The 12,928-nt window shown below is 42.4% G+C and overlaps 1 protein-coding gene and 1 long non-coding RNA gene across 5 annotated transcripts in view; one reads left to right on the forward strand and one right to left on the reverse strand.

Annotated features, from left to right (window-relative positions):
• The window catches only part of LCLAT1 (lysocardiolipin acyltransferase 1), a 190,445-nt gene extending 181,782 nt beyond the window's left edge, over window positions 1-8,663 (forward strand). For all 4 annotated transcript variants that reach the window (XM_061211331.1, XM_061211334.1, XM_061211332.1 and 1 more), the window contains one exon: window positions 5,941-8,663. In XM_061211331.1, the coding sequence (XP_061067314.1) occupies window positions 5,941-6,443 (503 nt within the window). In that variant the 3' untranslated portion in view covers window positions 6,444-8,663. The remainder of the gene's footprint in view (window positions 1-5,940) is intronic.
• LOC133105340 (uncharacterized) overlaps window positions 1-12,928 on the reverse strand; it is a 171,250-nt gene that overhangs the window by 125,777 nt on the left and 32,545 nt on the right. Inside the window, exon 2 of the long non-coding RNA XR_009703836.1 lies at window positions 7,279-7,370. This is a non-coding gene — a long non-coding RNA (uncharacterized LOC133105340). The remainder of the gene's footprint in view (window positions 1-7,278; window positions 7,371-12,928) is intronic.

Here is a 12,928-nt window from a genome sequence, read left to right on the forward strand (position 1 = left end):
ATTGATTTCTTTCATCAGTGTCTTTACGTCCTTAGGTAGGTTTATTCCTAGGTATTTTATTCTTTTTGTTGCAGTGGTGAATGGGATTGTTTCCTTAATTTCTCTGTCTGATCTTTCATTGTTAGTGAAGAGGAATGCAAGAGATTTCTGTGCATTAATTTTGTATCCTGCAACTTTACCAAATTTATTGATTAGCTCTAGTAGTTTTCTGGGGGCATCTTTAGGATTCTCTGTGTAGAGTATCGTGTCATCTGCAGACAGTGACAGTTTTACTTCTTTTTTCCAACTTGTATTCCCTTTATTTCTTTTTCTTCTCTGATTGCCATGGCTAGGACTTCCAAAACTGTGTTGAATAATAGTGGCAAGAGTGGACATCCTTGTCTTGTTCCTGATCTTAGAGGAAATGCTTTCAGTTTTTCTCCATTGAGAATGATATTTGCTGTGGGTTTGTCATATATGGCCTTTATTATGTTGAGATAGGTTCCCTCTCTGCCCACTTTCTAGAGAGTTTTTATCATAAATGGGTGTTGAATTTTGTCAAAAGCTTTTTCTCCATCTATTGAGATGATCATATGGTTTTTATTCTTCAATTTGTTAATATGGTGTGTCACATTGATTGATTTGCGTATATTGAAGAATCCGTGAATGCCTGGGATAAATCCCACTTGTTCATGGTGTATGATCCTTTTAATGTGTTGGATTCTGTTTGCTAGTATTTTGTTGAGGATTTTTGCATCTATATTCATCAGTGATATTGGTCTGTAATTTTCTTTTTTTATAGCATCTTTGTCTGGTTTTGGTATCAGGGTGATGGTGGCCTCATAGAATGAGTTTGGGACTGTTCCTTCCTCCGCAGTTTTTTGCAAGAGTTTGAGAAGGATGGGTGTTACCTCTTCTCTAAATGTTCGACAGAATTCACCTGTGAAGCCATCTGGTCCTGGACTTTTGTTCATTGGAAGATTTTTTAATCACAGTTTCAATTTCAGTGCTTGTGATCGGTCTGTTCATATTTTCTATTTCTTCCTGGTTCAGTCTTGGAAGGTTATACCTTTCTAAGAATTTGTCCATTTCTTCCAGGTTGTCCATTTTATTGGCATAGAGTTGCTTGTAGTAGTCTCTTAGGATGCTTTGTATTTCTGCGGTGTCTGTTGTAACGTCTCCTTTTTCATTTCTAATTTTATTGAGTCCTCTCCCTCTTTTTCTTGATGAGTCTGGCTAAAGGTTTATCAATTTTGTTTATCTTCTCAAAGAACCAGCTTTCAGTTTTATTGATCTTTGCTATTGTCTCCTTTGTTTCTATTTCATTTATTTCTGCTCTGATCTTTATTATTTCTTTCCTTCTACTAACTTTGGGTTTTGTTTGTTCCTCTTTCTCTGGTTCCTTTAGGTGTAAGGTTGGATCGTTTGAGATTTTTCTTGTTTCTTGAGGTAGGATTGTATTGCTTTAAACTTCCCTCTTAGAACTGCTTTTGCTGCATCCCATAGGTTTTGGATCGTCATGTTTTCATTGTCATTTGTCTCTAGGTATTTTTTGATTTCCTCCTTGATTTCTTCCATAATCTCTTGGTTATTTAGTAACATATTGTTTAGCCTCCATGTGTTTGTGTTTTTTACGGTTTTTTTCCCTGTAATTGATTTCCAGTCTCATAGCATTGTGGTCAGAAAAGATGCTTGATATGATTTTAATTTTCTTAAATTTACTGAGGCTTGATTTGTGACCCAAGATGTGATCTATCCTGGAGAATGTTCTGTGTGCACTTGAGAAGAAAGTGTGATCTGTTGTTTTTAGATGGAATGTCCTATAAATATCAATTAAATCTATCTGGTCTATTGTGCCATTTAAAGCTTGTGTTTCCTTATTAATTTTCTGTCTGGATGATCTGTCCATTGGTGTAAGTGAGGTGTTAAAGTCCCCCACTATTACTGTGTTACTGTCGATTTCCTCTTTTATAGCTGTTAGCAGTTGCCTTATGTATTGAGGTGCTCCCATGTTGGGTGCATATATATTTATAATTGTTACATCTTCTTCTTGGATCGATCCCTTGATCGTTATGTAATGTCCTTCCTTGTCTCTTGTAACATTCTGTATTTTAAGGTCTATTTTATCTGATATGAGTATTGCTACTCCAGCTTTCTTTTGTTTTCCATTTGCATGGAATATCTTTTTCCATCCCCTCACTTTCAGTCTGTTTGTGTCCCTAAGTCTGAAGTGGGTCTCTTGTAGACAGCATATATATGGGTCTTGTTTTTGTATCCATTCAGTGAGCCTGTGTCTTTTGGTTGGAGCATTTAATCCATTCACGTTTAAGGTAATTATCGATTTGTATGTTCCTATTACCATTTTCTTAATTGTTATGGGTTTGTTTTTGTAGGTCCTTTTCTTCTCTTGTGTTTCCCACTTAGAGAAGTTCCTTTAGCATTTGTTGTAGAGCTGGTTTGGTGGTGCTGAATTCTGTTAGCTTTTGCTTGTCTGTAAAGCTTTTGATTTCTCCATCAAATCTGAATGAGCTCCTTGCCTGGTAGAGTAATCTTGGTTGTAGGTTATTCCCTTTTATCACTTTAAATGTATCATACTGCTCCCTTCTGGCTTGTAGAGTTTCTGCTGAGAAATCAGCTGTTAACCTTATGGGAGTTCCCTTGTATGTTATGTGTCATTTTTCCCTTGTTGCTTTCAATAATTGTTCTTTGTCTTTAACTTTTGTCAATTTGATTACTATGTGTCTCGGCGTGTTTATCCTTGGGTTTATCCTGCCTGGGACTCTCTGTGCTTCCTGGACCTGCGTGGCTATTTCCTTTCCCACGTTAGGGAAGTTTTCAACTATAATCTCTTCAAATATTTTCTTGGGTCCTTTCTCTCTTTCCTCTCCTTCTGGGACCCCTTTAATGCAAATATGGTTGCGTTTAATGTTGTCCTAGAGGTCTCTTAGGCTGTCTTCATTTCTTTTCATTCTTTTTTCTTTATTCTGTTCTGTGGCAGTGAATTCCACCATTCTGTCTTCCAGGTCACTTATCCATTCTTCTGCCTCAGTTATTCTGCTATTGATTCCTTCTAGTGTATTTTTCATTTCAGTTATTGTATTGTTTATCTCTGTTTGTTCTTTAATTCTTCTAGGTCGTTGTTAAACATTTCTTGCATCTTCTTGATCTTTGCCTCCATTCTTTTTCCGAGGTCCTGGATCATCTTCACTATCATTATTCTGAATTCTTTTTCTGGAACGTTGCCTATCTCCACTTCATTTAGTTGTTTTTCTGGGGTTTTGTCTTGTTCCTTCATCTGGTACAAAGTCCTCTGCCTTTTCATTTTGTCTATCTTTCTGTGAATGTGGTTTTCCTTCCACAGGCTGCAGAACTGTAGTTCTTCTTGCTTCTGCTGTCTGCCCTCTCGCAGAGGAGTTTTGAAAGTAAATGAAATGTGAACTCAGTTCTGAATCAGAAGCCAATTGGCATGACATGTGACAAGAGGTGAAGACATGTCTTTTCCCTCATTGAGAGAGAAAGTGGGGAAAGGGTAGATGAAGTGGAGGTAAGACAGCTAGAACAAGGATTATGTTTCTGGTTGGTGGGCATAAAGAAACAGGCTCTGAGGTCTGCAGGCGGAGGGAGCACTAAAATATCAAACTTGCTTGTCAAGGAAAAGTTTGATCTGTGATGGAGCAGGGTAGTCGTGATTGATGCTAAATTGACAAAAGGCTGCTCCATTTTTAATGCAGGTGAGTTAACAGGTAAGACACATTATATTACCTTCTTAGTGGATATATCATGCTCAGTGTACCAGTGAAAGAGTTGGTCTTTGGATGCTTGATCAGATGGCCCACATTCCAGCATGTAAATTCCCACTACAGCACACCAGGCGGTGGTCAACCAGTCTTTTCTCAAATGGTGAACACATCACCTCTTGACAGCTGAGAAAAAGCTTTTCCCTGTGGCTTCTAACCATAGGACCCAGTTCTCTCCTCTGGAGCCGAACGGCTTGGGCCTAGTCTCTCTTCTAGGACTTCAGACACAAGTGCAGTGGAGTTGCCTCTACCAGCCTTGCACTGCCTCCTCTACTGCCATGTCAACAGTGCACAGGGTCCCTAAAGGACTGTCCCTCCGGTTTTGAATCTAAACCTTGTTGATATAGGTATTCTCAGTTTTTATGACATAGCTCTTATTAAGGGCTGAGTATTTTATAAGACAGTTATGAAACCAGATTGAAACCTGGTCCTTTCCCTAAAGTAAATCACAGAGTAGAGGAGACGGACAGTAAATATTTATAGAGGTTCAGTAATGGCTCAGTAGTAAGGGTAAACATGGTGAGCTAAGGTGGGGAAGTTGCTTCATATCTTTACTGTTCTTAATATTGAGGTAAAATTCGAATGGAGTGAAATGCACAGATCTTAAATGTACCATTTGATGTAATCCACACCCTAATCAAGATATAGAATGTCCCTGCCCCCCTGAAAATTTCCTCATGCTCCCTTCCAGTCAGTTCCCTCCCCCACAGGCAACTACCGTTCTGATTTCCGCCACCACAGATTAATTTTGCATACCTCATGCGGTTCTGTGATTGCAAATATCACATCAAAAGTCTCTCACTGCAGATAACTTGATAGGGAAGAAAGCAACATTCAGAGACTATGTGTCAACACGCTGTGTGCCCTTGGGCAAAAAACTTCACCTCCCTGGGCCTCGTTACAGGGTTCCATAGGTGATCCTCTTGATTCCTTAAAGATGGAACTCCGCTCACATTTCTAATCTCAAAACTACCACCCCCCAACTGCAGTCCGTTCAAGAACCCGGAGCAGAAACAAGCCTCGGGCTCACTCCACCCTCTCCAGCTGAGCACTGTCAGCTTAGTTCTTCCTTGTGATTTTTTTGGACACGTCACTTCCTTTAGTCCCTACCTCCTCTTCCTCTCTTGCCTTGTCATGACCAATCAAATTACTTTTCCGACCTCTCTTGCCCCTGGTCCTCTCCAAACTATTCTTATTACTGCCCCCAAGCTAATCCCTGCTAAAATGAAACAAATTCTGGTCGCTTTTCTATTTGAAATCCTTAAGTGGTTCTCCACCATTTAAGGCGCTTCTCTGTCACCTACAGACTTGAGTTCCAATTCTCAAGTTTGACAATGAGGGCCTTAACCGAGTGCCTCCAGCCTGTGTTTAGTGCCCTCAGCCCCCCAGTGTTCTCTGCTGGGAGGTTCACCCTGCCATCGCTCTCCTGCCTCACCAGCTCCCTCCCCCCTTCCACAGGCCCCTGTTAGGGCACTGCACTTGCCCGGCTCCCTGATTCTGCTGTGAGCTCTGCAGTGAGGTTAGGAACCGTATTTTATTCACTTCTCTATCTCCAGCATCTGGCATATGACTTTGCCGAAAACACTTAACGCCAAAGTAACTAAATCATGAGATTTCTAAGGATGGTGCTGTACTGGGTCAGGGTCTTATTGACTTCACATTGATGTTTCTAGAAATAAAAAAACCATATGGAAGTTTTCATGCATGGCTGACCACTTCATCAAGTCTGATTCTGAGTTTTTCTTTCCAGTAGCTTTCATGATAATATTGGGTTAAAGGTGAGCAAGTTCTTTATTTGGAGAGAGGGTGTATTTATTAGTGATAGGAGGTCTCAAAACAGTGAGTCCTGTTGGTGTAAAAGAGCTGTCTGTGCTCTAATTCCTATCTCAAATCTAACTTAACGTGCTTATTCTTTTAGTTCTAGAATGGCAGATCACCGTTTCCACAAATGAAGGTAATTTCTTTCTAAAGGTCTTTGTGGTAATTAGCAAGCAGATAAAAAACTAAAAATGACTGGTAAATGTTGACTCAAGAGCATAGGAACACGAGTATTTACAGCCCTTGTTTGTTCACCTTGGTTCACTTGGTCCTGATTTTGTGAATCAGCATTGCTGTCTGAATTGATCTTTACTCCATCTGTATTTTTATCTTTTCCAAAACCTAGGTAAGAACCTGGATGCTGTCCATGACATCACGGTGGCATACCCTCACAACATTCCCCAGACAGAGCGGCACCTCCTCCTCGGAGACTTTCCGAAGGAGATCCACTTCCACGTCCACCGATACCCAGTGGACACCCTCCCCACATCCCAGGAGGACCTCCAGCTCTGGTGCCGCAAGCGGTGGGAAGAGAAAGAGGAGAGGCTGCATTCCTTCTATCAAGGGGAGAAGAATTTTTACTTTACGGGGCAGACTGTCATCCCACCTTGCAAGTCTGAGCTCAGGGTCCTTGTGGTCAAATTGCTGTCCATACTGTACTGGACCCTGTTCAGCCCTGCAATGTGCCTGCTCATCTATCTTTACAGTCTTGTTCGGTGGTATTTTATAATCATCATTGTCATCTTCGTGCTGCAGGAGAGAATATTTGGTGGACTGGAGATCATTGAACTTGCATGTTACCGTTTTTTACACAGACAGCCACATTTAAATGCAAAGAAAAAGGAGTAAGATTGTAAAGTTCACAGTGTAAAAACCTAGGGGATATTTTGGAAATGTTCTAAGCTTTTGTAAACTGAGATGCGTTTTTGCATGACTATGTCAAATATTTCTTACTATCGTCATTATTTGTTAAAGATATTTTGCACTTAGTTTTGTGGGAAAATATTGCTACACACACGATTTTTTTTTGTTTTTTTAAATCTCTGAATGTAATTTCAACACTGTGTAGCAGGGAGCGATCGCTGTGAAATAACTTGGGCCAGAGTATTAGTAAACAATCATCAGGCTGTTAGCAGACAAGGTACACACAAGATCTTCTTAAAGGCCCAATCCTGCTTCCTAACCAACTCCCCAGACAGGAGGCAGATCTGGGGCTCCTGAGCACTGGCCCAGATCAAGTGCTGGCACTTGACCGTGGAGGTGAGGGCCCTTCCTCCTGGCTCCCTCTTGGCCCTGTCCCCGCACTCCTTTCTATGCCAGTCAAACCCTTGCATCCTTCCTTAAGACCAGAAAACAGAAACCCCTTGTCCTTAAGCTGAACAAACATTTTAATAGGAAGCCCTTCATTACTCATGAAATCTTGGCATTTAGCCGTGCACTGACCTAGACATCAGAAGACCACCGGTGCCCTTTTCTCACGTGGAAAATAAGAGCTGGACAAGTCTCAGGGAGCAACCGCAGGCTCTCCACTCAGAAACCTTAGTTTGAATTTTTAAAGCTAGCAATTCATACAGTTTAGTTCTTCACTTCTGTGTAACCTTGCATGTTTAGTGCTGGTTTCGTTACACCTTGTTAGCAGGTGTAGCTTTTCTGCATTATAAACGGTATACATCAAGTCACTTACCTTTTTAAAGGAAAGCGTAGAAGAACGTTCTCTTATTGCCATCAGAAACTCTCTTTTGAAGTTGTGTCTTGGTTGAAATATTTCTTTAAAACCTGCCACAAAAAGGAAGGTTATTGTATTTTCTACATGTGCGTGGGTGTCTAACTTCTGCCACTAAATCAACAGCAGCACTTGCAGACAGGCCCGTAATGGTTTAACCTAAATTATTCAATCCCTGTAGCCTTGACAAGTTTTATTCTTAAAACCAAAATGGTCACACAAAAATGAATCCTTTTTTAATGATAGTGAGGGATCTCTCTCTCTCTCTTTTTTAGTCCCAGGTTTCCTCTTTCATTAGTAAAACCCACTTTTGACCAATTGTTCACCTAAATATTCCTGTCATTTGGAGTCAGTGGAAAATTCAGCAAGTCAACAGCACCAATCTCCTTCTGAGGCAAAAAAGAAATGTGTGGTCATTGTTTCCACTCCACTGGAGCCCTGCAGCTACTTTTCTTTTTTTCTTTTTTTGGTCCGAATGGGAATGCCAGTCGGAGCAGCAGAAAATATGGGGCATTTAAAAGTCTTTACTGTTAAAAAACCTGTCCGCTTATTCCTGCCTTGAACCAGCCTTAAACACTGTTTCTAGCTTTGTGTACTCTTGGCGCGAGTGCCTTCTTCTTAATTACATCTCCTTTGTGCTGGACGGTGACTTCCGCCGGCAGTGGACACCAGCATCGCCCTGACAGGCACGCACGCTGTGAGCTAGACTTACCCAGCAGACTCTTCCGCTTTCAGAAAGCCACCGCAGCACTCTGTTGGCAACCATTTCCACCGGAAGAGAACTAACTAGTGCCTCTGCTGAGGAGCCCAACCTGTATTTAACTACTCCCCCAAGGCTGTGTTTAATCCTGCTGGGGCTACTAATTAGTTATTAGGCACATCTGCTCCAGACCCAGCTTCCTTGGTTTCTAAGGTGGTTATTTTTTTAACCTTTTTTTTTTTTCCCCCTTAATAAAAGAGGTTTCTAATTTAGGTCTCTCTCAGACTTCTGGTTATATTTGGAAATAAGAAATAGTTTAACAATCAGGATTGCTTTTGTCCTGGGTCAGAGAGAAACGCTGAGTTTTCTACTCCACAAGTGTTTGTAATGTAGCCTGGCTGCCCTTCCCCAACTGCTCAGGGCTCCTTGGTTCGGGGTCTGGCTTTAATGGCGAGTCCTCTTGAACCCTTTGAAACCTGTAAAAGGGGAACTCTTCCTTTTTAAAACATGTTTTCTTTTGATCATAAAAAACATGTTTAAGATAAAATGCAAACTCTTTTTTAGTACCCCGAATTCATAAGCACTGAAACTGAGACATTGTACTTCTAAGAATTAGAAATAACTTCAAAAAGAAAAATGTTGCCTTTTTTGGTCTCTGGTGTGGTTTTTTTGGTTTGTTTTGTTTTGTTTGCAATAAGGCTTCTTTTAAAATTGTAATCATTTGTGTTTTCCTACACAACTTTTTCTTCTCTTATTTAAAGAAATACACTGTCCATGATTTGGACTCTAAAATTGATAGTGTCAGGTAGAGGTTAATGCAGCTTCGGTACTGCGCTTGGCCTCAGCCGTGACCCCTTCCCACCTCCCAGTCTCGCTCTGGACTCCGCAGCCGCCTGTCTGGCGGCATCTGGACTCTCACCAGTCCATCCAAAGGAAACTCAGTGGAGTTTGAAATGTTTGCAGTGCTGTATGTCCATTTGTTACGTCTTTACCATTCAGACAAGATTTAAATAAAGCAAGTGTGGTTTACATGGGACATGAACCATTATACTTAAAATAGGAACCTGCAAGGAAGAGCACTGACTAGGTCACAAGTTTTCCCACCAGGCCTCTTTGATGAAACAAGCCAAAGTCATTGTAAAATTCAGTAGAAGAACATGGTAAAAGACTAAAAGAAAAATAAATGTCAGAGCCCATAACTTAAAGCTCTTAATAAAATCCTTGTTTGTTAGGCTACTAAAACACAGACGGGGAGAAATCCCAGCTTCCACTTGAGTCACTTTGAAATTAGTTATATCCATAGCCCCACGTCAGACGTCGTCCATCAGCAGCTGAGACTGAACTCGCCAGGAGGGGAGACGTTCCCATCTCACCCGGACTTCAAGCTCTGGCCTGACCACGCTGCCCTTGTGCACTTTTATAACAGAGACTAATGGAGGGAGCCTGTTGGTATTAAATTGTTTACATTTCTTTATATAAATAATGTGCTTTCAGTGCCTTAGTTACAGGTCCCTTTCTTTCTCTTGTTCCAAGAATTCTTCAATGTGTCTCTTAGGTAAAAGTCTCTTTTTGCTATTCACTGGGAGAAAAATGGTTTCTAAAACACTGGTCACTGTGGTCAATACTACTTTGTGATGACATCTGGGAAAGAGCTTTATGTGGAGGTAGCGGTTGCCTCAGGGCTATTGTTTATGTTGCAGAAATGCTCTTGTCACATGATGAGCTTCAGATTAGGCATGGCCCTAAAGTTGTCTTGTGCTGACCTTAAATTCTTATTTCAGAAGAGAATCTTGGGTCTGGTAATTCATTTTTTAAAAGATCATGTGCAAAAACACTACGTTTTAAAAATAACTCACAGAATGGCCTTAGTTTTTTATGTCCTGGTATGTTTGTGAGTTGTGTTCTCTGTAGTATACATCCCAGAATAAAGTGGAGTGAATTCAATAGTTTACACGTGTGTTGGGTTTCTGTTTTTGCAGGAATGACTAGAAGCTATATTGTTATTGTATTGTAACATGTGGGATTGAGGAAGAGCTGACCAGTTAGGACTCTCTTTCACAGATGTTTAAAACATAATGCCAGAGCAAAAAGGGAATATACCGCCTTCATCACTAAAAAAGTCCAGGGGCCACAGCTGAATTCAGGGTTCAGTGAATGTCATCAGAACTTGATTTTCCTCCATCTCAGTTCAGCCTGAGGGCAGTGTGGTCATTCCACAAGGGAGGGGGTCTCATGGGAAATATCCGCACCACTAGCTGCAAGAGGTAAACGGGGCTCTATGCACGCCCTCCCCCATTGTCAGGGAATACAGAACTAGGAAAGCAATTCTTGGACCAAAGCTTGACAAATGCATGAAAACACACTTAGCAAACAGACACGTGCAAAAATCATGGGACTGAGGGGTAGCAGAATATGCCACCCCAAAATATGAGTATAGGAGTTCAGGACATGCCACCCCAAATATACCACTTTGGAATATTGATTATTTTCAGCTGTAGGCACTTGAGAAACAGCAAATGCAGGGAAGGGCTGTCTCTGAACTCTCCTCTCCTGCCTGAAGACAGATCCTCCAAAAGGAACTCAACTGCCATAAATCCCCTCCCTGGGAGTTTCATCAACCGGAGGGGATTGACTCTTGTCACAGGAAAGGAGACTTCACACCCACACACTTTGTCACAAAAGGCCATACCCCCCCTCCCCCATCTATTCCAAGGGTCCATTCATCTTTCCTAAAAAAAACATTCACTATCCCCTAAGAGGGCTACTTTCTTCCTCCCCTTTTTCCATTAAGATGGTATTTCAGCCTGGATTCTAAGCCACCTCGAAGAGTTACTCATTTTTCCCTGGGTATCTCCATGAATACATGAGGGATACATGCTAATGAATTTTTGATTGTTCTCCTCTTGTTAATCTGGCTGATATTACAGGAGTCTCAGCCAAGAACTCAGAAGAGTAGAGGAAAAATGATTTTCCTCCCCTACAGAACCTAAGCTCTGTAGTGCCCCATTCTGTCTTTGGGTTCTCCAACAAGCATTTGCTTGAAAGATCCACTCTGAGGGGAGCCCCCAATGTCATTCTCTGGGAAGGGGGCATGAGGCACCAGAAGAGCGGGTTTCCAGGACTGGGCCATGGGGCTGGTGGGATTTCTATATCCTGTTCAGGCAAAGGGGAGAGGAGAGCATAGTCTTTCTAGTCACCCACGTGCTTCCACATCACTCATTTCACTGATAAATTATGTAAAGGGCTTCAGCAGCTCCCTGCGAAGGGTGGGTTTTCAATGAGGTACTTCAAATGCCAGCTAGTAAGCCCTAGGATGTCGCAGAGTCTAACCTACACTCATACGATGCACTCTTCATGCCAAAATGTTTTTAAAGTAAATACCTAAAAGACAACTTGCGCTGTCCTGGCTGTGTTGACTTGATTCCCAGGATCCACATTGTGACTTGAGGCCTGCAGTCACTTCAGCCCTACATCCTCTCAGGTTCAAATCCGGTGGGAAAGAGCCAGAGAGACTGCTTCCCCAGTGGCTTAACACAAATCCTAAAGTGGGTTGCAATGCTCATTCCTGAACCACTTACTTGCCTGGAAATAACTAGGTGGCTTGCGTCCCTGGGTTACTCACCACCCCCTGGAGCCAGGGCTGGAGTTTGTTCCCCTGGACCACAGGGACCAAGTGCTGGGGAGGGATGAACTTTCAGAGGGCTGCTGTTGAGAACAGGATAAAATGACGCTGGGTGGCCAGATGTCCACCTCGACTATGAAACTTCCCAAACCTCCCAGTGGAGTCGAGAGCAAATCAGCACAGCTTGCAGAGAGTCCCTGACCCTGCGCAGTGAGAAACAAAGGAGCTTGGCTGCCTCCTCCCATCAACACCAGGGGATATTTGGGAATCCAAGGTTCTCCAGAGCTGTGCACAGACAACCTCATCAACAACTGGTCCATGTGAATACTTTAATCATTACCTCTACCCAGATCACCCGACTTAAGCAAGACAGCACCCAACTTAAGTATGGACAGCAGTTTTCTTCCTGTGGGGAATCTGCTGAAGTACAAGTCCTGCAGCTCTCATGTCTCTCCCTGTTGGCTGATGCAGTCCTCTTTCTTCCAGCACTGCAGGCACAGAATCTCACAGTGTCACTCATCCCTCCCTCACCTGCCCTGACAGTCAAGCCGTCACCCCCACCTGTGTCTTCCTCCTCAGGGGCAGCTCCTCCTTCCCACTGCATTAGACCTGGCAAGTCGGCACTACCTACCAGTTCTCCCTGCTCCAGGAGATTGACGCCAATCTCTATCCACGGGACCCAGTTGATCTCCCCACAACCCCAGTTTAATCATGGAACCCTGCTTCTCACCACCCCCGGTGGCTTCCTGCTGATGTCAGGCAGCCCAGACTCGACCTATCCCAGTTCTTCCCAATCCACCCTATCCTCGGGCCCAGGATGGTCCCCAGGTGTGGACCTTTTCACCCCAATGCAACTGGCTGCCTAAAACTCACGTGTCCCCTGCTCTTTCCCACCTTTGCTCATAAAGGTGCTTCCTTCACAGCCCAAATTCTGTCAAATCCCACTTTTTCTCTGAACTGTTTCCTCATCAGTCTAGTTTGAAATGTCCTCCTGTCGTGGCGATATTTCTCTGCAACTCTTGCTTGACCGTATTACATACTATCTCACATTATAGTTATTTTTCAGTCTTATCACCTCACCTGGCGTATAAGCTTCTGGAAAGCCAAGATAAGAATGCCTCATATTTCTCTTATCCCGAACAGTATTTAGCCCAGCATCTCACCAATTCCTTTTGCACAATAAATTCTAAACGGTGATTCCTTGGAAGTCATTCAGAAAGCATCCTGTACTAAACTCAAGCTGGGTGCAGAAATTTACAAATTTAACATAACAAAAACAAAAATTTGAA

Source organism: Eubalaena glacialis, chromosome 14 (assembly GCF_028564815.1).
Source record: "Eubalaena glacialis isolate mEubGla1 chromosome 14, mEubGla1.1.hap2.+ XY, whole genome shotgun sequence".
Lineage (NCBI taxonomy): Eukaryota > Metazoa > Chordata > Mammalia > Artiodactyla > Balaenidae > Eubalaena > Eubalaena glacialis.